The sequence below is a fragment of the Antennarius striatus genome, chromosome 13, assembly GCF_040054535.1.
Source record: "Antennarius striatus isolate MH-2024 chromosome 13, ASM4005453v1, whole genome shotgun sequence".
Lineage (NCBI taxonomy): Eukaryota > Metazoa > Chordata > Actinopteri > Lophiiformes > Antennariidae > Antennarius > Antennarius striatus.
Genome location: NC_090788.1, coordinates 17,019,131 through 17,044,921, shown reverse-complemented (window position 1 = coordinate 17,044,921; position 25,791 = coordinate 17,019,131). Strand labels below are relative to the sequence as shown.

The 25,791-nt window shown below is 40.6% G+C and overlaps 1 protein-coding gene across 1 annotated transcript in view; it reads right to left on the bottom strand.

Moving 5' to 3' along the window:
• The window catches only part of frem2a (FRAS1 related extracellular matrix 2a), a 57,317-nt gene extending 34,687 nt beyond the window's left edge, over positions 1-22,630 (bottom strand). The window contains exons 1-3 of the mRNA XM_068331492.1: positions 17,474-22,630; positions 14,955-15,044; positions 3,516-3,662 (exon numbers count right to left, since the gene is read on the bottom strand). Of these exons, the coding sequence (XP_068187593.1) occupies positions 3,516-3,662; positions 14,955-15,044; positions 17,474-22,607 (5,371 nt within the window). The 5' untranslated portion in view covers positions 22,608-22,630. The remainder of the gene's footprint in view (positions 1-3,515; positions 3,663-14,954; positions 15,045-17,473) is intronic.
• Between the last annotated feature and the right edge of the window lie 3,161 nt (positions 22,631-25,791).

Sequence of the window (25,791 nt, the reverse complement as noted above, 5' to 3'; positions counted from 1 at the left end):
TTTTTTTCAGCCAATGTTAACCATCAAAGTCAAATGTATGGTATATATATATATATATATATATATATATATATATATATATATATATATGTGTGTGTGTGTGTGTGTGTGTGTGTGTGTGTGTGTGTGTTTTTTATATATATGTACTCCAGCTGATGGAGTGCCGACCATCAGCTGGAGTGAGTGTATATATATATATATATATATATATATATATATATATATATATATATGTTAACATTACACCAGATTGCTTGAATTGACTCATTTTGACACACTGTGAAAACAATTTGAGCATTTGAGCTGAAACATTTCTAGTTCAAGCAATCAGTTGAGAAAATAATTTGTAATTGTTGGATTCTAGACTAATGGTAGGACAAAATTATATGGTCTTGGGTTTCAGAAATTTGTAAAGGCATTCATTCATTTTCTTGAAGACAAGACAGTCATAATCGTCTGGAGCCTTTCCCTAGGTGACTACAGGCAGGAGGCGGGGTACACCGTGGACAGCCACATAGATAGCCCAACATGCACTCACGCACACATTCACACCTTCAGACAATTTCTAGTGAACAGTGGAGCTAAGTTGCATGTTTTTAGTGATGGGAGGAAGCCAAAGAATCTGGAGAGAACCCACACAGATACAAGGAGAACATATAAACTCCACACAGAATGGCCCCAGGTGGAATCAAACCAATGCCAAGAGGTAATAGTTTTGCAGTATTATACTTCGCTGCCCAATTATAATGGTATCGTATTGACTTTTTATGGATTGCAAGACCAAGTTACAGAATCGTAAATATACAACAAGATGACCAAAGTGGTTTTATGGAAAACTGTCAAGTTATTTTATGTGAAGATAGAAAACTCAACAAAAAAAAATGCAACAAGCATCTAATAATTGTGAGAGAAGGGAGCAGAGCGAGGGTTTATGTATATGTATATAGGTATCAGTAGAGGCCAACCCATTGATGTGTGGGTACATAAAAATGCTTTGTGCAGATGCATGCGCATTGTATTATTTTCTTTCCTTATTCAAATACTATTGAACAAGAACATCAAGGACAAACCATCTTTGCATGCATTTTTCAAACAGTTCAAAGGAATGTACAGTTACAAGAGGAAAATAGTAAATAAAAATTCTATCAATAAAACAGACTCAAATTAGACTTTTTTTTAGCAGTGACACAAGCTACAACTTTAAAATGAGTTCAAATATCAATCAAAGATTCCATTACTGTGGAGATATTGATCGCATTGGGCTGTGCTGTGTTCTTGCTATTTTGTCCACCTAGAGTTTGTTGCAACTCTATTATTGGTTCTCTTACACCATTTTTCTGTTCATCAGCCCAGAAAATTGAAATCTATGAAAGTTATTAAATGACTTTTATCTGTTTCGTTCTGTATTGCCCTAAAGTAGAACATGTTTTATCATCATTGCCTGAAAAGAATCATTCTGGACACGGAGGCGCAATACAGAGAAATATGTACAAGCAAGCATACTGAGAAACCTTATTTGGGTATGATACAAAATGTGGGTAGAAAAGGTGGTTTTCTTTAAAAAGCAGGGCTGTGTGTGTGTGTGTGTGTGTGTGTGTGTGTGTGTGTGTGTGTGTGTGTGTGTGTGTGTGTGTGTGTGTGTGTGTGTGTGTGTGTGTGTGCGTGCATGCGCATGATTATGTGTGGTGGAGATAACCATGTGCTCACGTACGCGTGTAAGATGAGAGTCAAAATGTAAGCTTTCATGTGTAACACACTTAAAACTTCCCCCAAGAGCAATCGAATATGCACACATACACACAATTGCGCACACAGGTAGATGAATCTTAAAGCTCCCAGCTCCCGATGTGATGCTAATACCTGACCCAAAGATTAGCTGGGATCAGTGTGATGATGAGAGGTGGGAAAGAGTAAAAGCTGCTTACAGCTGCTGCTTCTCCTGGAGCCAATGAGCTAAGGTGTGACAAAGTCAGGGCTAAACGAAGCATTCTGTGACAGTATTATTAACCTACGGACCTACATAATTGATCAGACATTAGCACAAAAACAAAGGGTTTGCCCCCCCCCCACCCAAAAAAAAATCGTCTTCAGGGTTTTATTATTTGTGTAGTTTGCTGGATTTGAGTAGCTTAATATGCTTGATAAGAATTAAGTATGATTTTTTTTTAATGCTACCTAGACCAGGCGAATCGATTGAGATCAACAAGAAATAGATTTTTAAGAGCAAAATCAGATTGGATCTAAAATTAAATGCAACGGGAGTACAAGATTTTATCAGGTACATTTGAAAAAAATCAACAACACACTTAATTACTTTCCAAATATTTAAAAATCCTCACCTCAGTTTCTTTCTTTGATACAACAGGTTATGACTGTCATATCAACACAACCACATAAAATTGTTTCGCCCATCAGCTCATCTCCCATCTACCAATACATAATTCTCTGTGATGCATGAGAAATAATACAATAATTTAGAATATATTATGTATTTAAGTATCTTAAATCTTTTCTGGGACCATCACATTGATTCCTGCCCTTCCATGGACCATCGTGGAAAGGTGAAAAAAAGGAGGAAGAAGATAAGAAAGAACAACAACAATCCCTTACATATTCCAAATGGTGAAATTCTTTTTCACACTAAGTGCACACACAATGAAGCATGGAGAGCAGCCTGCAGAGATCCCCGTTTAGAACAGAACCAACATCAGTGATGACAAAGACATGATTAAGTCAGACAAAACATGAAAAGAGGAGTACGGTTGCCAGACAGCCTGCAGGGTAAACAGAAATTGGCTAAAACACCTTAAATAATGCGTTGAATATAATCTGCCAATTGGATGAGCAGAAAAGAATCAGCTGAGCTATCAGATGATTATAGATTAGCTCATATTAGCTAATATAGCTAAGAATGAAATCCACGCTTGACTCTCTACGGCCTCCCTGAATAAAATGCAAATGTCCCGTTTAGGTTCTCCTGATCAGTGCAAAAATGTTTTTACTAGTACTTGTTTTAATACCTGTTTCATACCCTGATTGAGATAAATATAAAGAAATTAAAAAATACACTTTCTTGTTGCAGGAATATGATTCTCTGCGTTTTTATTCCTACTAAATGGAGCCAAGCAACGGGTGTAACAAAGAGCAGAGAATGTGCACAGGGCATCATAATGACCTTACACATCCATCTCATGAAGCCTCCTCAAACTAGTAAAAAAAACCTGGAAAACCCTGGAATGACTAAAGGCCAAACAAAATCAGTTTGGTGTGGAGGATGAATATTGATGAAGTGCTAATTGAAAGGAAATGTTTTGATTTCTCTCATTGCCCATAGAGATTAAAATGAATGAGAGACGCAGCTGCACTGAAGCAAATTGTATTCTGTCCAATATCAGCCACAACACAAAGAAATCCTGTTACCACTTCTGGTAATAATAACAAAAATATTTATAAACCATCCACACAGCATCTCCTTTAAAATGATGGAAGACAGACAAAAAGACAAACGGACTGACCGATGAAAGACGTCTCTCCCAGGTAGCCTCTTCGTCTCAGCACCACCTCCAGAAACTTATCGTCTTCATCCACCACGTAGTACTCCTTCTCCAGAGAGATCCAGGCCCAGTCCAGACGGAACTGTTGTCCCTTGAGATTATTCCCACCTGAAACAAAAACACACAAAGCACAATGTGTGCTGACATTCCTGCAGTTTTATCTTTTTTGATTTAAAAAAACAAGTCTTTCATTAGCATCTTGGACCTTAGCTTCTATCTATAAGAACTGGGTGACTATGCTGGTATTTTAACAAACATGTAAACACGTAAACATACCGTTCACTATCTCTTTGGAAAGTTAGCAAGCACTGAGGTGGATCTATTTATTTGATTTAAAGGCCATTTGCTGAGTTCAATATTCTATAAGACCTGGAGAAAAGACTGAGAGGGGGAATTCTGTGACTGAAGGGCACAATTACTGTAAAACTGTAATGAAGAAAAAGTGTTTTAATTACTTCAAATGTGCAGTCTTAATGTTCAAAAAAGATATACTGCTTAGAATTTACAGATTCCTGCAAAATAATCTCGAGAACATGTCCTTTTATCTCTGATTTCTTTGTGCTCCATAATTAAATAATTAAGGTTTCTTTCGGTGAACTGCATTCTCTTTCCTTCTAAAATAGCACATTATCCTGTGAATGCCAGCCAATCAGTGTTACGTAGGAAGGGTGTGCAGAGTAAACACTCTTGTTAGTGCAATGCTGATACAACCACTCAATAGCTGCCACCTCCACAAGTGGACAGAAAGATGCAGAAGGTGGAGCTCTGCGATAGTAAAGGGAGAACAATGTAGAACTGAAATGAAAGAGGAGAAGAGGGATTGCTTTCTTTTGTCTGCTTTTGTGTAGAGATGAACAATACCTGACTGTGTGGCATTTATGTGAATGCTGAACTAAACATCTGTGTGTTTTTTCTCTTAGAGGGGGATATGTGTTGTGGTTATAATGTTACGCATGAGAAAGAGACCAAGGATTTTGTGGCTTAAAACAATAATTCTGGGAAAGACTTGACTAAAATGATAGTTTTGAAATGATGATTGATATTGTTCTGTATTTGACTGCTCTTGCTTTGTAGGTATGGGGTCTACAACAGAAACAGTAACAACAGTTATAGATAAAATTATATTATATCATATATCATATTATATTTTCTCATTGCTTTTTACTTAAAAATCCACTTGCATTAGTTATGTTTAAACACTCAACTCTATTTCATATGTCTTTGTTGTGACTACCTGCTTCCATACTGAAAAGAAAAAGCAGGTGGTGAACTGAAGAGTATATACTGTACTGAATGAAGGCAAACGTGCCGTGTTCATGTAGTTCTTTTACTTTTTTTCTTTTATTATTTTCCCCAGCAACGGGGTGTAACATATGCTGCTGGATAATAAAATCTTATTTTTCTCTGCTGAGGAGAATTTGAAAGCCCTTTGCTTTAAAAGTCTCTTATGCCTCTTAAATGGTGCAGTCATGTATTTGTTCAAAGCACAGGAAGCACAGAACTCTATTTGTCATGAAAGAGTTCACAAATGACAGCTGAGGTGTTTGGTTTTCCTTGTCCAAAAAAAAAAAGGCAGTGCTACACAGAGACTAATCCTGCACCAAAACAGTCTAATAAAACTAAATCCAGTGAAAATCAACAAAATGTAATGAATAAAGTCATACAGCGAGGTGACGACACCCTCCGCCTGTGGATACGCTTACAGGTGTGGCTCTGTGTCACGTATCAATATTCTTACAGTGGTGTTAAAAAGCAACGGAAGTGTTAATTTCAACACATTCTGATTTGGCAGACATCGCAACGTGCAGAGGTGATGAGACAATTCATTTAATAATCAGCTCAAACATCATACAGAAAACCTGTCAGCCAATGCTGTACTTCACTTGGAAGATGTACAGTCAATAAAAAATTGCACACTTATAGACAAAAACCCTGCAATTCCATCGTCATTGCAATCTTGTCTTTCAGTCCAGCTCCTTGATAGTAAATAACACTGTGTGTTTCTGTGTGTGTGTGCGTGCGTGCGTGCGTGTGTGTGTGTGTGTGTGTGTGTGTAGGCAAGAAGGATCTGAGTCAGTAAGTTTCAGGCGTTTAAAAGGATAAAGCGCCTCAAACACGCTTCAGTGTGAAAAGAAAGATGAGCAGTCAATCTACTTAGTGCTTAATTCACTCAATGTCCTCCTTCAGAGGCTTAAAAACTAACAGCTCACAAGATGCTTGTTTTAAATAATTAGGCATTGTACTATTCAGAAAGTCATAGTTTATGTAAAGTTGACTTGATGCCAGATTATATATACATATATATGTAATGACAGTGCCAGCTAATACCACAGTAACGCCATGTTCTCTCCGAACCTTTTTTACAGACATGTGCTGTCGGGTTGATCGCCAGCCTCTGAAAGAAACTCTCTACAATATGAATTTTAAAAGCACATCAAAACAAGTTTTTCTGACCCTCACATAGGCCTGAATATCTGCACCGTTACTGAAAATGCTGTGGGGCACCAGATAGAAGCATCTATGTAATGTCAAGAGACTTCAGTGGTGAAACAAAAAAAGAGTTCAAAGTAAAATTAGACTCTGTAAGGCAGAGGTTTTGTATGATTCAGACATAAGTCATGTTATTCGAGTCTTTATTTGAAACTAAGAAGTTTGAAATAAAAAAGAGAATTTCAATAACAGTGTAACAATAACACTGAGCCCCATTTAAGCAACTTCATTTTTACTGCATCTAAAAGGCCATTTTTATATATTTTTTGTTTCTTCATTCGTTTGACTGCTTTTGCTTCAGATTGTCAGATAACAATTTATCATAAAACTTTCTCGTAAAGAGCGTCATGCTTAAAGATTGACAAAAATATAATATTTGAAAAGGCTTGGATTTTATTGAAATATTTTGCCCAAAGATGAAATCAAGTATTTTTCCAAAATTTTAAAAAGCTAACTCAGAGCTGACAGCAAAAATGTGTCACCACTAACATTTTTCAATCTTTAAAGACAATGATCCATTGCTGTTGAGTAAATAACATACAGTATATGAAAGAGATATTTAATCACCTATTCTATTAGTATTACCTTATTTCAATAAAAAACAAATGAATGGCAGGTGGGTCACACATTTTTAACAGGCCATTTCAAACACTTTCACAGCTTTTAGAACACTCATATGGAACTTACAGTGAATTACAGTATGTAGAATGTGCCAACTGGATCCAGTGAATGCTGGGCCGCAATGTTAATTAAAGCACTTAACAACCATACAGCTTGATCCTGCCCCCACATACTGTAAATAGTACAATTTTATTATATATAATGCATGCTGAGTAGCTCCACTTAATAATCTGTACACCACTGCTCATTTTATGTTGTGAACTTTATGCTATATATAGCAGGGCAAAACAATTAATTTCTCTCTAGGGAGACTACAGGAATCATACTGAAATCTTCAGGCAGTAAATACTCAACACTGTCCATCAAAAGCCACCACAGGCACGGCAAATATAGACATAGAGCGCTCATCCTCCAACCTGACAGCAAATACAATTTCAAAATTGCAATATTACATCTTCCTGACAGATTCCCTGAAAATGCTTTCCTGATACTCTCATTCTTGTACAACAAACTGAAGTCACGTTTGTGTGCCTATGCTGTTTAAGGTCACTCCATCGTTTTGCTGGACTGCTTTCGATGGCACAGACAGCTGAAGCATGTGCTGTGACAACCAGCATTTAGATCAGAAACATCACTTTATTCCAACCCAGCGGTGGCCAGCAGACTAACACGTAGATGATTGCTTTGTGGGGTGGTGCGAGAACAAACACCTTCTTTTAAATGTGGTCAAGACAAAGGAGGTAGGACCTTATGTGGTTTGTGTTATACAGCTGCAGCTGGGCAGTTTCCCCTTGGGATATCAATAGATAAATAATCTGTATATTAATCTTCGTTCAAAATAAAGATGAGATTGCTTTCAGAACTTAAAAAGTTCAGGCTGTCTGCACATCTGAGAGTTGCCACAAAAAAAAAAAATCAAAAGAAATCTTTCTGAGCAAAGACAATGTGATCCATTCCTCAGTACATCTACTCTGCTGCCAGCATCGCACTTCCTTCACCGCCTATGTATTCGAGTCCCTGAGTCCCAGAGCAAATGGCTATATGTATCTGGGAAACTCAGTGATGTCTCTTGCCATGAAACTTTTCAGAAACCGGCAAGTAATCCCTAAATCTGCTCTGCTTATTCAGTTTTTGTAACACATGTGAAGCACTGTGACTCTGCTAAAATAGACTACCAGTAGTGTTCAGTGGTGAGAGGAGCCCACACACCATCCTCCTGACAAGAGTGCCTCTCTACATAAATTCTGATGGTTGAGAAACTACAAACACCTCACTCCCCCTCCTGATGTTTCAAAACCTCTTAGTTTAGCTTGACAGATGCATCGCAGGTACTGGGAGGCTTTGCAACTTATGGAAAAGATTATGATGGCTTCTACACTCAGCTGTTCTTTTGTTCAGTGTCTGTGCATGCATGCATGCCTGTCTGTGTGTCTGTGTGTGTGACTGTGTGTGTGTTTGCGAAAGCAGGTCATTTTACACGTGTTGCAGCAGTACAATAATGTCTGTGTGTTTTTTTTACTGTGTGTCTGTCACAACAATTACACCTAGCTCCGAGGCTAACAGCATGATAGAAGACACCTCTTAAGGTGCGGGGGATATATCAGTAAGCTGACCAGGAAGTTGTGGCTCCAGGCAAACTCAAGCACAACTCTGTTCAGCTCGAGGGCAATCCAATGCGGATGCAGATGTACCTCGTTTAGCCTTTGTAATGCTAAATTTAATATGTGTGCCATTTTTATAAAAAACATGGCTAAACCCAATAAAAACTAGTGATTGGTTCATCTGCAATCGCCAGGAGACACATTTACCTCTTTATTTTTTCCTTCAGTGTTGCATTCAACATCTCCGGTGTTCCAAAAAAAAAGAAAAAAGGGAACAGCAGGAAGCAACTTGGAAGCCAGAGAGTCATGGTGGTATTTTTGTATTTATTTGCATACTTTCAAACTTAACGGCAATATTCTAACACTGCTTGAACACAGACAATAGATAGCTCTTCAATGTCCAGAAAATAAATATGTTAAGCCATCACATCAGAAAAGAGGAAACATTTAGTTTGTACTCCTGGATGTCTGGTTTGCATCATTACTGTTCGGAGCTAGAGTTGATAAATACCCACGCCTGCTTCATTTAAACCAGGAATAATTGCTAGATATTCGAGTTGTGGTTAATTTAAATTCCAACAAGAGTATTGTATTTAATTTAAGCAGGATCAAGATTATCTGGACTTGGGTTATTTATGAGGTCACTGCTTGAACAGTTACTTCAAAGGATGCAGATTAATTTGTATTTACTGTTTACATCAGCGACAATGATAGTACATACTGTATGTGCAATTCATGTGTGTCTAAGTCGGCCTGTGGGCAGCACAGGAAGGGGTCCGCGTGCATTGCCTCCCCACCCACTCTGTGGAGATAAAAGTCGCATTGCGAGAGAATAATGCATTGTTTCCCTGCTGTAGTCAAAAGCCAACAGGCACGACTGTGCCTGGTGAACACCTCAAGCCACCTCGCACATGAAACTATGAGAAACTGTCAATTGGGGCAGAGGGTCCTCAATCCTTTGAAGTTCTTGTAATGTTCTTAATAATCATGAGGTTTCTCACTGACGTCTACAAAGATAGCCTGATATGACCTTGGGCACTGCTTAAAGGGAGATGGCTTGAAGACACAGAAATGGCTCCTTGCTCGAGGTGTCTACGTGCATCTCAGCAGTTTCACCATTACATATTGTCTTTGCGCGTGCACGCACACACACACACACACACACACACACACACACACACACACACACACACACACACACACACACACACACCTGTGTCAGCATTGTCTATGCGGGTTTCAAACAAATGATAACACCTAAATGCAATTGTTCTCCATTATTCTGTTCGCACAGGCACAACTCCAGGATGCCAATCACTCCACCTTCAGAAAACAATCTCCCCATGCCACCAATATAATATTTAACAGAGGGACGAGTTAAATGTAGCTTGGGATGCTTACAGGGACTCGTGAGAGCAAACTGTGTTTGAGAGCACGGATGAAAGCTGCTGAAATCTCTCATTTCTCCTTTCTACTTTTTCCCTCTCTGCTCTCATTTCACTTCATTAGCTTCTCCAACTCCCTAAAATGAAATTTGACTTTGACAGAATATGTTTATTATTGCTTCAGCAGCTTTTCTAATTTTGAATTTTGGGTGTATGTTTTTAAATTAGAGGGTTTAATATTAACCAGAGATCATAAAAGCACCTCAATCGTACAGTGTTAGCTACATTATGCAATGCTTAAATGATTTAAAATATACATTAAAGGTCCCGTAAGCCCTATTAAAAATGAAGTGGCAAGATGTGTTGAAGACAATGTGTGATGCAGTTTTGTGTACTTTAATGTGAATTGGAGTTGTCACTTTTCAGCACTTTCATTTTGATGACAGAAAAAAATTCAAGAAGGAGGACAGGGTGGGAATTTGACAGAAAAACAAGTGAATCCTGAAATAAAAAAAAGAAAAAGGATCATATCTGTGCTGTGAAACAGAAATATAATAATAATAAAAAAAAGCTTAACAGGTAATATGAATATTGCATTTGAACTCTTAAAGATGTAAATAGGACATTTTAAAGCCTGGAAGGATAAATGTTGTTATTTTTTAGCTTTGAGGATATTTATTAGTGATGTGTGTTTACATATTTACAGAAAAATACAGAATTAAATATGATTAACACGATAAAAAACCGTCTCACAAGTCCCATACTCTGATCTTTCTTGACATGAGATGTAGACCAAGCAGAGTGACTTTGTGACTGCAGAGTGTTCTGTAATCCAACAACAGATCCATCCATCCGCCTGGATGCTGACAGACAAACATGGCAGGCGGGGACAAACAGCAGGAAGACATGGAGGGTGTGACAGTAAAACCTAATGCTGATGTCTGGGACGGAGTCGTCACTCACCGCAAAAAAAAACGGGGTGTGATTTGACATTAAACAAGACAAGAGGGACAAAAATCTGAACACTGATGACTGTACCTTGAGAGGAAAATAGGGCAGTGATAGGCGCTGAGACGGACAAAAATAGCACGAAAAAAACAAAATATGCAATGAATGAGGATGGGGTGTGGGGAGTAAAAAAATGGAGAAATTAATAAAACACATCCAATGAGATCTGAGCCTGACAATGTGAGAAGGGAGAGAGGATAAAGGTAGAGCAGTTTGGTCCAGGGAGAAGTAAGTGACGGTAAATTCCTGAATGCTGACAGATGAATAGAATCCTTTCCTTCAACCATGGGATGCATCAATCTGTATGTCCCTGCTTCATGTTCGTGTATTACCTTGCTTTTCTGCACTGATATCTCAACAACAACAAAAAACAAAACAAAAGGTAAACTGATTACATGCTCTATTTGTGGTATGTTAAAGCCTAGTATTGCTCAATTAGGTATTCTTTCCAAACTAAATTCTAAACAGTGGTTCAACATTGGACAAAAAACATTAATGACAGCTTTAACTATCATTTCCCATTTTTTAGCTTCTTAGATTTTAAAGGTGGCAAAATACTAAGCAGTCTTGAAATGAGTCGATTTATTTCCTTTTTTTTGGGACTGATTATTTCATCCCACTGAAAAAAATAAAGTCTCTAATGTGCAGCACATATCATTTAACAGGGATGAGGGAACCACAAGGAGACTGTAAGGAGGAGATAAAAATCGAAGCAGCACCACAGACAGGCACTCAGGACACATCACGGCCACACAAGACGGATGATGGAGAAACAGCACGTTTGCAGAAGTCCAGAGGGACAACTGGTCCTCTGTGGCTAATAACACAAAGTGTTTCGCTACATTCAAGAGATATTTGTGAAGACATGAAATTGATGTTCACCACATGCAATGAAAATGACAACAGTATGGTTCCAGGACAATTACTGCTTGATGTGTGTGGAGAGTTGTGTTGGTGTATCCAGATCTCTTTCTCTCACTCTTTGCTCTCGCTCTTTCTCTCTCTCTCTCTCTCTCTCTCTCTCTCTCTCTCTCTCTATATATATATATATATATATATATATATATATATATATATATATATGTGTGTATGTATGTATGTGTGTGTGTGTGTGTGTGTGTGTGTAAATAATATCTATACATGGCTTTTCAGATTTGTGAATGAGATAGATAGATGATGGATGGATGGATGGATGGATGGATGGATGGATGGATGGATGGATGGATGGATGGATGACAGACAGACAGACAGACAGATGCTCCTTTTCACCTGAGCGTCCCACAGTCAAAGGGGAGCCTGGGAAACAAATTGTGCTCCAGCCCATCATTCTTAACTACAGTCATCCTGCTGGTCTTAACCTGAGACAGGAGGTACTTCCTGTCACTCTTCCCCTGTAGATGAGCCTGTAATAGGGCCATGTAATTACCAGTGGCTGCCTTGGAGCTCTGCCCAGCTCAAACGCCCTGGGCTCTCATTACTCGCAATGTTTCTTGGGCTCTTAAATATCAAACACCTCTTTGTGCTGGAGGCTTAACCGCTCCTTAGCCTTCAGCTACCCCTTGGTGCTCTGCTGTGTATGCATGTGTGGGACGTTAGCGTGAGTGTGCATGAGCGCACATCTGGGTAAGTGTCTGAACACATCTTAAAAATATACATGGTGCCGTCCCACTCGCATGAACATTAATGCATTGCAGTAACATGCTGCTCACTTCCTGTAAAATATAGGGTTGGAAAGAAGATGCTCTCATTTGGGGGATTTCTTCTAAAAAGCCTGAAGCCAGACTGTCGTTATGAGCGGAGAGAAGGAGAAAAAACTACACACGCCCATGGACAATCAATTTGCCGATGCTTTTCCACTTATGTGTATGAAAGAAGTTATTTTTCGATGCAGCAGCACTTGTTTTTGAGTGCATTAGCAGCACAGTGTGAAAAGAACTTGGGTCCATGGCTAAATTACAAGCCACAAGAGGAAAAAATAGCATTATACATGATTTTCTCGCTCTATAGGGTGATTGGTATATTTAACTGCTCTATATGAGTGGTAGAGGCATAGACTCATTTGAAAAATGAGGAGTGAATGAAAATATTAATTCCTACTACAACTGAAGACTAAATATTGCGCTGACAATGTAAGTAATAACCTTGAAAAACGACCCATGATCTCAGGGCTTTATGATACATAGCCCTATAGGTCAGGGATTGATTCAGAATGAATGTGTTATTAAAGTTTCTGAAAGTGAGTCGGAGAATTTCTCCACAAAGCCCATTACATTTAAATACCCCAATTATAGGAGGCTTACGAGGCTCTACATCAATTGTTCCATGAGTGCTTAGTGTTTAATGCATGCAGTACCATCATCCCATCACACAGGAGGAAGAGGACCCGGCAGGGAGCTGACACAGTTGGAATTTGTTCGACATTCAACATGTGCAATCATGAAAAAAGTTTGCATCTTCTTTTTACTGTTTACAAAATGTTTAAATGTAAATTATGTCTATTAACTGTCACATCGACATAAATTGCTGGATTTCGCAGTTTCCAGGTGAACATGAGGCAACATTTACATGAAGTTTTTTTTTACGTTGAGACAAACTCAAATGAACCTTTATTGTTTTATTTCAGTGAGAGCAGATAACAGAATAACACCTTCCATTTATTCAACATAAACAAAATGAAAAGAGAAATGGAAGAGAACAACCGGACAGGCAGAGTGGGAAATGCGTCTCTGTGGCGACACTTTAAACTCCATGTGAAGCTTTCATGAAACTGACCATCAAGAGGATATTTAGCTTTTTTAATTATTCCATCATTTCACTTAAAATACTAGATTACTTTACAAATCATTCCACTAATTCCACTATGATTTATACCACCGTCCCTGAGGTACTAACACAAAGGAAACAACAAGCGAATGTGTTCCTGACAAAACATCAACAACGATCCCTTTGTGTGGGTTTATTGTGTGCAACACGACCCATTTCGTTCTTTTCCACTCATCTACATTTTGTTTTTAGGGCCCACAGATATATACACTGGAACATTTTTTTCTCACCTTCTTTTTGATTGTAGCCTCAGTAAAGTCTGACTTTGATATTGATCATTTCTGCTCTACTGTTACAACATTTCGATTTTGAGAGCTTGCTGATCTCAGACAAATGCATCCACCTATTGAGGTCTCTTTCACTCAAATGAATACACTTGTACAAGACTCCCAGTCAGTCACGCAGATGCATATCCGCATTGCAAGCAGAGGTACATATCAAACGCACCAGATTTCAAGTAGCCATTTCATGTGCATAAACCCAGAAGTTAGTCACAGTGCTGATGGAGCTGCTCAAAATCGGGAGGACTTTTCTCATAGAAATAAAAACAGGTTGTCATTTTCTTCCTGCTAAAAAGGTTAATGTCTCTATGAACACTTTAGCCTTTAAAGGCAGTTAACAGTTTACCAAAATCAGCACCGTTTAGGTGCAGTCGTTTGGCTGTATCAGCTTTTATATCCAGTAGACCGAGAAAGTTTTTATTTCTCTGAGCTGTCAAAACAAAAATCCAGAGAAATCAGCCTTGCATCAACAACGAATGCACAGTAATTGTACTTGACACTTCCTGGAGTCATACTGACATATCAGACAAGCAGTCTTATAAATCAGTAATCTATGAAAATAATGCCTATTAATCTGAAAATGACAAAAAGAAGACGTCTATCTTTGATGAACCTGACATCTTTATCACTTTTCCAATAACTTAAATGATGTAGCATCTTTTGTGGCATACAGACACAGAAGTATCCTGCTCTGCTGCTCTGACGGTAGACCCCAAAGGCTGAAATAAATGGAAATAATGCAAACATCAGTCATCTGAAGATGACAGAGGGATGACTTTGGGATAGTTCAGTGATTATGAATGAAAGAAAGAACCATATCTACTGCCAGAAACTATCAAAGATTCACTTAGAGCCAAAATACAATTCTTGACATCACAGTTAAGAGTTGTGAGTTTCTGTGTGAGTAATGAGAAATTCTCTGAACCCTGACACCTGCTCTGAAACTCAGAACGACGAGGTGCAGAATCACCCGAAGGAGCGAGTCTAAATGTTAGAGACAATACCAGACCTGCAAAGTGACACATTTGATCTTCACCTCAGCCAGTTTGTAGCTTTTAACATTTTGTTGAAATGTCATTCCGCAACACGTTCAGGACCTTTTCTCTCAGACAGTGCAACAGTATAAAACTATTAAACTATAAGGACAGGGAATTTTAATACAAATATAAACATAAAATGGTGAAATCTTACCATGATCTTTGACCGAGAAATGGAAAACATCAGATGTAGCATTTTCTTCATTCCGTAATACATAACAGATGTTCATGTCATCGATATCAGCTGGAACAAGAAAAAAGAAACTTGTGAGTTAAACAAAAAAGAGTACAGCAAACTTTTTCATGCCATTTATACAGCAGGAATTGCAGGTGTATTGTCAGTGTGAGATGATGCATGATGAAAACTTTTGAAATCTTGCTCCACCATGAAGCTGGATGGTGGCTACACTACAGATTGTTTCTCAATCAATATGTTTAATAATATAAAATCTATTTATGAAACTATTTAACAGTAAACATATGATAATGCTGGATACAGAAAAAAGCCTAAAACACACTTTGAAGTTGTATTATGACTTTTTGGCTTGTTCAAACACCATCTGGCGAGTGTTCAAAGGTGGAGGCTGCCCTCCTTCAGCACTGTATCAACTGCACTAACAGCAGGTCTCTAGTATCATACTGATTCAGTTCTTTATCAACAATTAGCATGAACAATTTTCTACCAGAGAGTGTGCTGAAAGTCATGCATCTGTAATCCAGGATGATTAGGATACATCCACAAATCCCACCGAAAACACTTACATCCTGAAGCTTCCATGTTTTTGTGTTGGCAGCACAGAAAAACAGGTGACAATGAATGTTTTAATGACAGGGAGACTGAGAACGTTAAAAACAGGATTGCGATGTGTGCCTACACTTCAACAGCAACAGCTGTTTTCTACCATCTCTGAATTACAGGCCACTGCATGCATTTTTTTTTTTTTCTTCACCGTTTCTCCAGAAATTTCTTACAGGAAAATCATCGAGACTGTGAAAGGGCTTGGCCCCTGCGAACCATCTCCTTCAATAATAGATGGCTGCGGAAGGAGGTTCATAAAAGTGTAAACCCTTGACTCCTGGCTGGGACGCATCTGAAACCTCTTAGGTGGTTTCTTGTCTCTCCCTCTTCCCTTCAAAAGTGAGACATGAGTGAAAATTTTTAACAGCATAACCACTATGCATTTACACATCACACCCTGATGTTGTTCATTCAAACTGGTGTTTGTCTCTTCAATCAGCGAGTGGCAATCTAATCGTACAGGAGAGAGAAGCACAAAATGACGCGCTCTACATGGCGCAGCGTGGAACCCAAGGACCCCGCAAATATCAGTCAACATTGTGAACCAGGGGCACAATGTTCATCAAATATTTAAAGAGTACGCCTCATGAGATGTGCCCTGGAAATGGAATGAGTAAATAAAGAGCAAGGGATTGTCTCTTTCACCTGACTGATTTTTCTGACGACCCCGTTTCACTCAGTCACTCTCTCACGCCCCTTCCCTCATTCTTTATTTCTCTCATGCCACACACACCTCCCCCTTCTTTCCCTATCCCCCTGCCTCATTTGCACTCTCTTCCACTTTACTTGTTCTATCTGCCCCCACCTTATGTCCCCTTTGCTCTCTTTCTCACCATACTCTTGTCTCATCTGTGCCCTTTTTTCTTCAGAGACTGCATCGGCAAAGCGTTTGTCAGAAGTGTCCGTCTCCTGCAGTCTGAAGAGCTCTTTCTCACACTGCATTCTCAGGCCGTTTGCGCTTTATGCAGAAGCACTAGTATGAGAAGGTGAATTTTCTTACTTGTTCTCATAATTGCTCCAGCATGGTATGAAATACTGCACTGATTGCACTGCTTTAAAGGTAAATCAGCAGCGGTATTTTATCGCCTGCAAAGATATTTGTAAATTCATCATTCGGGTGGTATTTCTTGGTCTATGCTGGTGTTGCAAAGTTTTGGCATTTTGGATGGGCAAATTTCAATAAATCGTTTCGAAGAGAACTGACTTGGTCAAACCATCACTGTGTGCTACAACTCAAATGCCATCCTGTCACTAAAAGGTCTGCACTGACCTTTTCACACAATCCTCTACTCCTGTCCTGCTTCATTTAACAAACCGCTGTAGAGAACATCAGAAGTGAACATTTCCCCTGGGGACGCAAAAATAATAAATTATTCATTTCTCACATCTACAAGACTTGCAAAACATCAAGCCTCTAACTTTGGTCTACTAATTATGATTTGATGAACAAGGCGAATCTAAATCAGACTTACAAATTAACCACTGAAATTTCCAAACCTGCACTTGCCACACATATCCACAATAATTACTCTATGAATTAAAACATTGGGTATAAAGTGTGAAAAATGATTCACACTTAGTATTGGAGAGTGTTTGATGCAGGTATAAATGTCTGAGGTTAAAGAGCAGCAGATGAATATTAGAGTATTACAAATGCCATAAAATGATAAAGCAATCTTTAGAAATCCTCAAAGATGAGTAAATGACATGTTCTGACACTATTGCAACTGACATCTGATTATATTATATGACAGCAGAATGACCTTTGTGTATTTATTAACCAAATATGAGATTATGTGTTGAGCCCCCACTTGTCAAACCCAAAACAAGACTTATTAAAATAATTGTCGTTTGATCATCATTTTAGAGCTTACCTTGAGTGAACGTGTTGACAGAGTTGTTTCCTTTCCCCACATTGATGATGTAACCGTACTTGGGCTGAGTGCTGATGTGGAACACCAGGGAGGCTGGGTTGCTGTCCCTGTCCTCTGCTCGCAGCACTTTGCGGCTAATGGGGAACCCCAGGTGACCTGCAGTCAAAATTTTCAAGGTGGGGGCACCTTTGTTCACCACAATCTGGGGCACACCATTGTCGATGGCCACGATGGTGATTTTCATGGTTTGGGGACGCCATGTTTCAAAAACAGTGTCAGGGAAAACATAAAAATCGGTGTGTGTGCCATCAGTGACAGTAAAGGAGAAGGAGTCCTCTGAGGACTCCGTTCCGTCGTGTTTGTAGCTGATGAGGTTTTCGTTGAGGTCGTGTTTGGTGAAGCTGGTGATGGGCGTCGACCGGTTATAGAGGAGTTTCCCGTGGACAGGCAGCTGGGCGACGGTGAACTTCAGCAGCTCCTCTGCCGTGTCCTGGTCCTCAGCAGTGAGCTCAAACGGAGTGATCAACTTAATCTGCCCCTCTGTGACCAGTAAACTATTTATAGTTACAACAGGTTTCTTATTATCAACATCTACAATAGAGACTCTGAATGTCCTGAAAATAGGATTATAGCCATCCGTGACTTCAAATTCAAAACTGTCCATCTTCACTTCGTCATCAGAGGTATGGATGTAGTAAATCTTACTGCCGGCCAACTGGAGCTGAGTGAAAGACACAATGGGAACCCCGGGAGTGTCTGTACACTCCAGGTGGCCCCTGACTGGGGCCCTTGTGATGGTGAAGGCTAAGTTCTCGTCAGGGCTGTTAAGATCAGATGTGCTGAGAAGGTCTGTGGTTAGAGTCACTCTGCCACCTTCCTTCAGAGAAACACCTTTACTGACCACGTCAGGAAACACTTGATCGATGCTGCCAACAGTGATGTAGAAGTAACGATCAATTAGAGGGTTCACCCCGTCTGTGACGTCAAATTTAATTAAGTCTCTGATACCCTCCTGACCATTGTGCGTGTAACGTATGAGCCCCTCGTCAACTTCAGGTTGTGTGAAATTCATTCCTAGTGTGATGTTCTCTAGAGACCCGGAGGGGAGTTTCCTCTGCAGGAAGCCCTGACCGGGACCAAACCGGATGATATATGTAAGAGAACTATCATCTGAATCTAAATCTGTAGCTTTGAGCACTTTGCTGTTGATCTCCTTAGTCTCCCCAATTTCCACCTCCAGACCGTCATTTATCAGCATCCTGGGGGTCTCGTCATCTACAGCAACAATCAAAACCATGGCTGTTTTGCGCACAGAGTACTTTCCATCCGTCAGAGTGACATCAAAGCTGTCTTCTGTTGTCTCTGAGTCATCGTGCTCATAAATAATACTCGATGCCTCCCGTATCTGCTCTAAAGTGAAATTAGTCACCAAAACTGAGCCTGTGGGTAGTTGATTTAAAATGGCACCGTGTTTGGGAGGTTTAGAAATGATGAATATCAGTTCCTCTGGTGGAATATCGGCGTCAGCCCCATTCAGGAGCGGAGTGTCGAGGACGATGTTCATCCCCTCCATCACGACTATCTCCCTCACATAGATCTCTGGCTTTTCATCATTCGCCGGGATGATAACGATTGGTAAGAAATGGTTCTCTGAGAAATTGATGCCATCAGAGCACCTGAATGTGAACCTGTCCTCCACTGGCTCTACCCCTTTGTGAATGCTCTGCACATAGAAAATATTCCCCTCTCTGATGTCTCTGAGGGTAAAAGCACTGATAGCTGTTCCTGATCTGGACTTTTCTGAGCCCGGGGCAGGTGATACATTTTCCACATAGCCGGCGGTGGGCTGGGCGACGATTGTGCAAAGGATATCATCTGTTGGAGTGTCGTTATCATCGGCGTTCAAATGCTGAGGGCCAATGCTGTATTTCTCCCCTTCAATGACACTAAATTGAATCCCCACTCTGACCTCAGGGGCCTGACTGTCAACAGGAAGGATGGTGACTCCGACTTGGACTCCAGTGACCTTATTGCCACCTACTGTCCAGTCATCAGACATGTCTGTGAGAGTCAAATTGAAGCCATCCTGTATAGCCGTGAGACCGATCTCACCACTGGTGTGCGCATAAACCACCACACCGTTAATGATGTCCGCCTGTGTGAACATGTTGGCAGGGATGCCTTTCACCAATATTTCACCCATAACTGGAGGATCTTCCACAATAAAGGTCAGCTGGAGGTCATCCGTGTCATCATCGTGGCCTTGAATCACGTTCGTTGTGATTTCTGTGGCTCCATTTTCCAGCACATCAATATGAGAGCCAATTGTTCCAGCGGGCAGGCTGAGAGTTGGCGCTTCATCATCAACAGGCTTCACATTAACTTTAACTGTCACAGGTACAACGTGAATCCCATCACTAACATCCAGCAGAAATTCATCGCTTATTGTCTCCTCCCCACTATGAATGTATGATATCCTCTCCTCTAAAATATCCTTGATTCTGAAAACGCTTTTTTTCTCTTGCTCAGTGAATGCGACCTGGACTTGGCCGTGTTTAGGGGGTTGGCTCAGAGTAAAGGTGATCATTTCGCTTGGCGTGTCCAGGTCTGTGGCGTCCAGCTCAGCGATACTGATGATGTGAACGCCGTGTTCTGGCACAGTGAAGCCTGTGTTTGTGATCTGAGGGGGTTTGTTGTTGACGGGTTGGAGGTAGACGGTGAAAGCCCCCTCCACGCTGTTCCCAGCCGTGTCTTCAACGGTGTAATGAAACTGCACAATGTGGGCTGTGATTCCAAGCTCAACATCTGGGGGGCTGTATGAGATCTTATGATGGTTAATTTGAGCTTGTGTGAACTCAGTTACTTCAGTTTCAGGACTCTCTGTCAAAACCAAAGACCCAAACACGATTGGGTTATTTTCATCCGTATCTATTGGGGGTCGGATAACTGTGTATTTGAGGTCACGGTCCTCAGAGTCCAAATCAGTGTAACGCAGAACCTCTTTGCTGAAGTGAGTGAGTTTATACTCCTGGACGGTCATCTGTAGAGTGGTGCCTGGGAATAACTCGGGAGGTACATCATCTATGGGTAACACCCGGATCATAAACGCACTCTCTTCCGATTCATTCGGGGGGTCGTTGTCATCCTGAACTGTGAAAACAAACTGATCCATGATGGTTTCCGTGTTGTGAGGACCCGTGTGCTTGTAAAACAACTTGCCATCAGTGATATCCCTCTGAAGCCACTCTGTCACCTCCTTCTCATACACCTCATCCTCAGCGTTGAATTTCCAGGTGGAGGGGTCCTCTGGAGCATCTGCCTGCCTTAACAGCACTGTGCCGATGGTGGAAACAGGGGGGACGATGGTGAATTTAATGGTTGAGTCCTCAGAGTCAATATCAGCGGCGCTGAGCATGAGGGGCGATATGAGCATCATGTGGTTTTTGAACAACACCAGGCCAGTATTGGCGTTTATAATGGGTGGCTCGTCATCAGTGGGAACAACCGTAATGGGAAAAAGGAATTCTACCTCATTTTTTCCATCAGACATCTTGAAAACAACGTTGTCACTGTATGTGTCGCTGCCGTCGTGCTGGTACACAACAGCTCCGGTTGTAAGATCAGCAGGTGTGAACAATTTCCTGTGAGATCCCAGCACCATGAGGTCTCCGTGGTAGAGCCCGTCCACCACCGTGATGGTGACGGAGTCCAGGTTGTCTTCATCACTGATCTCCAGGTTGTGGGTGCTGAAGAGAGGACGGGACTGTCCCTCATAGAGCAGCTGACCGGTGTTACGGGTCACAACAGGGGCCAGAGAGTTCATCGGCTTCACAACGATCATGAAAGCGAAGGGGTCTGACACGGCCCCGTCCGTGTCCACCACCTCGAACTCAAGCTGGAAAATCCTCTCAGTGTCTGAGTCCAAGGACGGGGGGTTGTACGCTATTTTGAGATCCCTCAGGTCTCTCTGGTAGAAGGATGTGATCGGGAGGTTTCTGTCATCGGTGCTGACTATATAGCCCTCCTCATAAGACAGGGGAGAGGTGATGTTGAAAATCAGCTCATCTGGATCTGACTCTGCATCTTCAGCAGCCAGCATATCAGGGGTGAGCGCGGTCATGACAAACTGGCTGATTTCCATCATCATCATGGATAAAAAGCTGGGCTTGGGGGGAGTGTTTTCTTCTCCTTCTTTGATGCGAATCATGAGATGAAAATACTCCTGTTTCAGGAGGTTGTTTTCTTTATCATGCAACTCCACAACCATGGGAACGTAGTCCCTGTTTGGAGACTTACGGTCAAACGTGTGCTCATAGCGGATATCAGCTTGTGTGAATTCATCACAGTCCATCATTTGAGAAAGTTTCCCCCCATCGATGAGTTTTCCATATCTAGGCAGCGCGCTGCCGCCAGACAGGGACGTCACTTCACATTTATAGGAGTCTCTGTCATAAGTGAACTCTAAAATCCTCTTATCAAGAGGGTTGCTGATCCCTTTCAGGTGATCGACAGTCAGAGGCATGTTTTTGGTGAGCAATTCCAGCTGCGTAAAAACTACTTCAACTTCCATCATGAACGGGATGATAACGGTCTCGGTTTGCGCGTCATACCTGAGCTGCAGCCGGACTCTGTCTCTGGCCGGACTCCTCGATCCGTAGTGGGAGTAGATCACATCATTAGGGCCGAAATCACACGGAAACTTTTTGGGAGAGAGATGGCCCGGTCTCTGTGACAGCGGGTCATTATCCAGCACGGTGATGCTGCATCGGTCTCCCGGTTGTGTCTGGATCACTAAATCATTGATGGGGTCGATGAAGACCGATCTCCCGAAAGGCACGCGTATTCCGTTGTTGGCCACCAAGATTGCGTCTTCGGACAGTTCAGATCGGAGCGCGTAAAATAATCCGGTGCTGTCAGGCTGCGCGAAAACAATACATGACACGGATAAACACAAGAGAAGTCTATGGAACATCTTGGCAACGAAATGTGATCCAACCCTGAAATCAGCCATCCAGTGACGGCGATGTTGGGGGGGGGAAAGAAAAAAAAAAAGCTCCGGTGCGTCTGATGCCAGGAGGTTAAAAAAAAAAATCATTAAAGTCCGCTGGATGTCTGCACGGAGGCACCCACGCATCTATCCCACCGGACCCTCAACATACTCCGCGAGAATAGCGCGCAGGAGTTTTAAGTTCAGACGCTGGAGAGCCTGCGTAAAGGCGCGACCGCCCATGCCGCACCATATTGGAGGATCAACGAGGGCTTGTTATCCCAGCCTGGTGGCGAGTGGGCAGCTGAGCTGACAGTCACGGGGAGGCGTGGACCGGAGGATCTGAATCACACTGATGCGATTCATTACAGTTCCTGCAATTACTGAGCTTCCCGTGTCAGGGGTGCTCTTTGCAAGATATGAGAATGGATTGTAAATAACATACCCCCCCCCCCCCCCCCACAAGAAGAAGAGTTTGTTCATTGCTCTGTATGACACAGATACCTTCGTGACATCTGTGGATGTACACTGATGACATAAGGAGAAATAGTCTGGTTCTAAACCAGAAGGCAGCTGTTTTGTCTATATTATGAAGATAAACACGATTTAACCTCACCAGCAACTTACTTTAAGGTTTTGGAGGCAAATTTAACTTTAAAGAAAAAAAAAAACTTTTAAAAATTCTAAAATACAATCAATACAATACGTTGATTACTTCCCCCCCCCACATTTCTGCAGATAATAGGTGCACACCTAAAAGATCTTGTACGCATATTAGTGATTAAAGATGATTTTGTACATAAGGTTTCTGAAATTCATGGTATTATTTATCAAATTAAGAAAATAAATCTACCAAGCCTTAAACTTAAATGTCATATGTAAAACGTGCAATTATTTTGACTATTCAACGGAAAGACCAAAAAAAAAAATCAAGTGGGATTTTTATTATTTAGAAAAACAGGACTTTAGGCTGTATTGTCTAAATAAAGGGTCACAGGACAATGTCTGTCTCTAGAGCTTATTTATGTTTTTTTCGTCTTCTCCTGTGTTTGTTCTCATTTGCTCTCTCAAGACTAGCTGCAGACAAGTTTGAATAAATTGACACCAGTGCAAAAACTGGGTAATTTACTTTCTGTTCATGTAAACATTAATTTATTTATCTTTTCTGCCTATTTTGTGACAAATAAGCAGCTGCATATGGCCCCTTTGAAACATGTCGACCTTCCCTTAAGCAGGAAAAATAAAAAGCTGTACAAACCTCCCGTCATCCATTAGGCTGGGGAGAGAATGACCCTGCCATTGTTAGTCTACAACGGTTAAGTATCATTCAGAAACAACAACCAATCCAAATATATTTGTGTGTGGAACAACACTGGTGTGTGAAATACACAGTGTGCTGTTAGGGACCTAAATAGCTGGAAAGTGTTTTGTAAAATGAAAAAAAATCTATCCTGCAAGACCTTGGTGGTCCTTGGGGTAAGTTTGTGCAGAAAGTTGGAACACCTGTCAAGGCTAAGCCATGACAGAATAAACTTTCTTTCCTTCCCCAACTCTCCAAACAAGCTTTTTGAATACAGCTATTTACCCTAATCTCATAATTAGACTAATTAATACAGTTGCTTTGTTCCAGCTGAAGGATCTTTATGCTGTCATTGAGAGTTTACAAGTTTCAAATATGAAAATTGTCATTAGAAAATGAATATTTTGAAGTTATTCTAAAACAAGAAAACTTTTAAGTTTTAAAAAACTTCCCTAAGCCCAAATGTTACTTCATTGCTGTGAATGACAACAGTTTGTTCTTGACTCACCACCACCCACATTTAAAATGCCAGGTGATTAAAGGGCTTCACCTGCCTGTTTTTTCTTCTTCTTCTTTTTCCAAAGAAACAATGGCACCCCCAGCTTTTCCAGCTGTTACCTGCTATATGTGCTGGAACATTCTTAGTCAGAAAGAAAGAGAGAGAAATAGTGTTTGGCTAAATGTGTGTTATATCTGCACTGGGATTCAGGAGTGATAAGGAATAAAGGATTATGTTGACATCATTATGAGTCAAAATAAAAATGGAAAATATTAAATTAAAGAGGAGAGAACATTTTCACCTGGCAGCCATAACATTTGTGTCCCAGGACATTATATTAAGGGGTCAAATATAAATGATGTTTACATGATGAGCAGCTGTCTGGTTGTGATTCCAATCATTTTTATTCCCTGGATGCCTCCTTCACAAACTTTTTGTTCATTTCCCATCTGACTAATTAGCCTTGAATCTTTGACTCATCCTTGCAGCCCATCTCTATCACCTACCCGGTACTGTGAACTGTTTGAATAGTTCAGACTCAGATTTACATATTCATACAGTGCAGGATATGGGACTCTTTCCACACAGCAGCTGCTCTGACGTGATAAGGCCACATATGGAGATTGTAGGGTTTGAACCCATATACTGTAGATGGGATGGTGAAAAGTTGGGGACAGTGTGAGTTTTAGGTACCCGTCAGATCGGCTATGGAATATTTTAGTGCTCATGTTGCAAAACTATCCCCTCCTTATCATAATAGGTAGAAGTTTCAAAGTGAGCTGGACCCCTACTTAACAAGCCAAATAAATTTTCACCAATGTTGTATAACTTCGTACAACTATACGTCCTCTCCTGCATCGCCTCTATAAGGTGTGCCTCATGGATCAGTTCTCTGTCTCATCGTCCTTTCCCCGTCTGTTCACATGCGAATCCTATCATTGCTTATATTAAAACCACCTACTGGTGTTTCAGGTCATCCAACAAATCTATCAACCAACTTCTAAATATATATTTCTATCATTATATTCTTTGCTCTGCATACTGTCTGCTTTATATATAGTATGTATTCTCTGTAAATATATTCATTTTGCCATGGAATTTCAAAAGTTACCTTAAATCTAGTTTTATTTACTCTGTTTACTTTAAAATTCAGCAGAAGAGTCACACTAGAGAGGATTACTCTTCATCAGTTTTATATGTTGATGTCAGTTTAATAGTCAGCGTGGAAAGGTTTTAAGATTATTTATGTTTGTCCTGTGAATATATGAAGCAGGGTAAGTGAGGCTTGGTCACCTGGTTTTATCTGGTTTTTCAGCAGTTTATTCAGCAGGAATCATTAAAAAGCCACCAAATAGCCACAAAATAACCATCGACAAAAAATGCAGATTGTCAAAGTGAGGCTGATCCTCATGGAAATACAACTGCAGTGCTCTGTCTTTGTAGACACTCACCACCCACACACCTTTGCCCCACCAGAATTACAAAGTAGGAGTTTAATCTGTGGTGCTGTGACTGTGGCTGAATGTGACTGT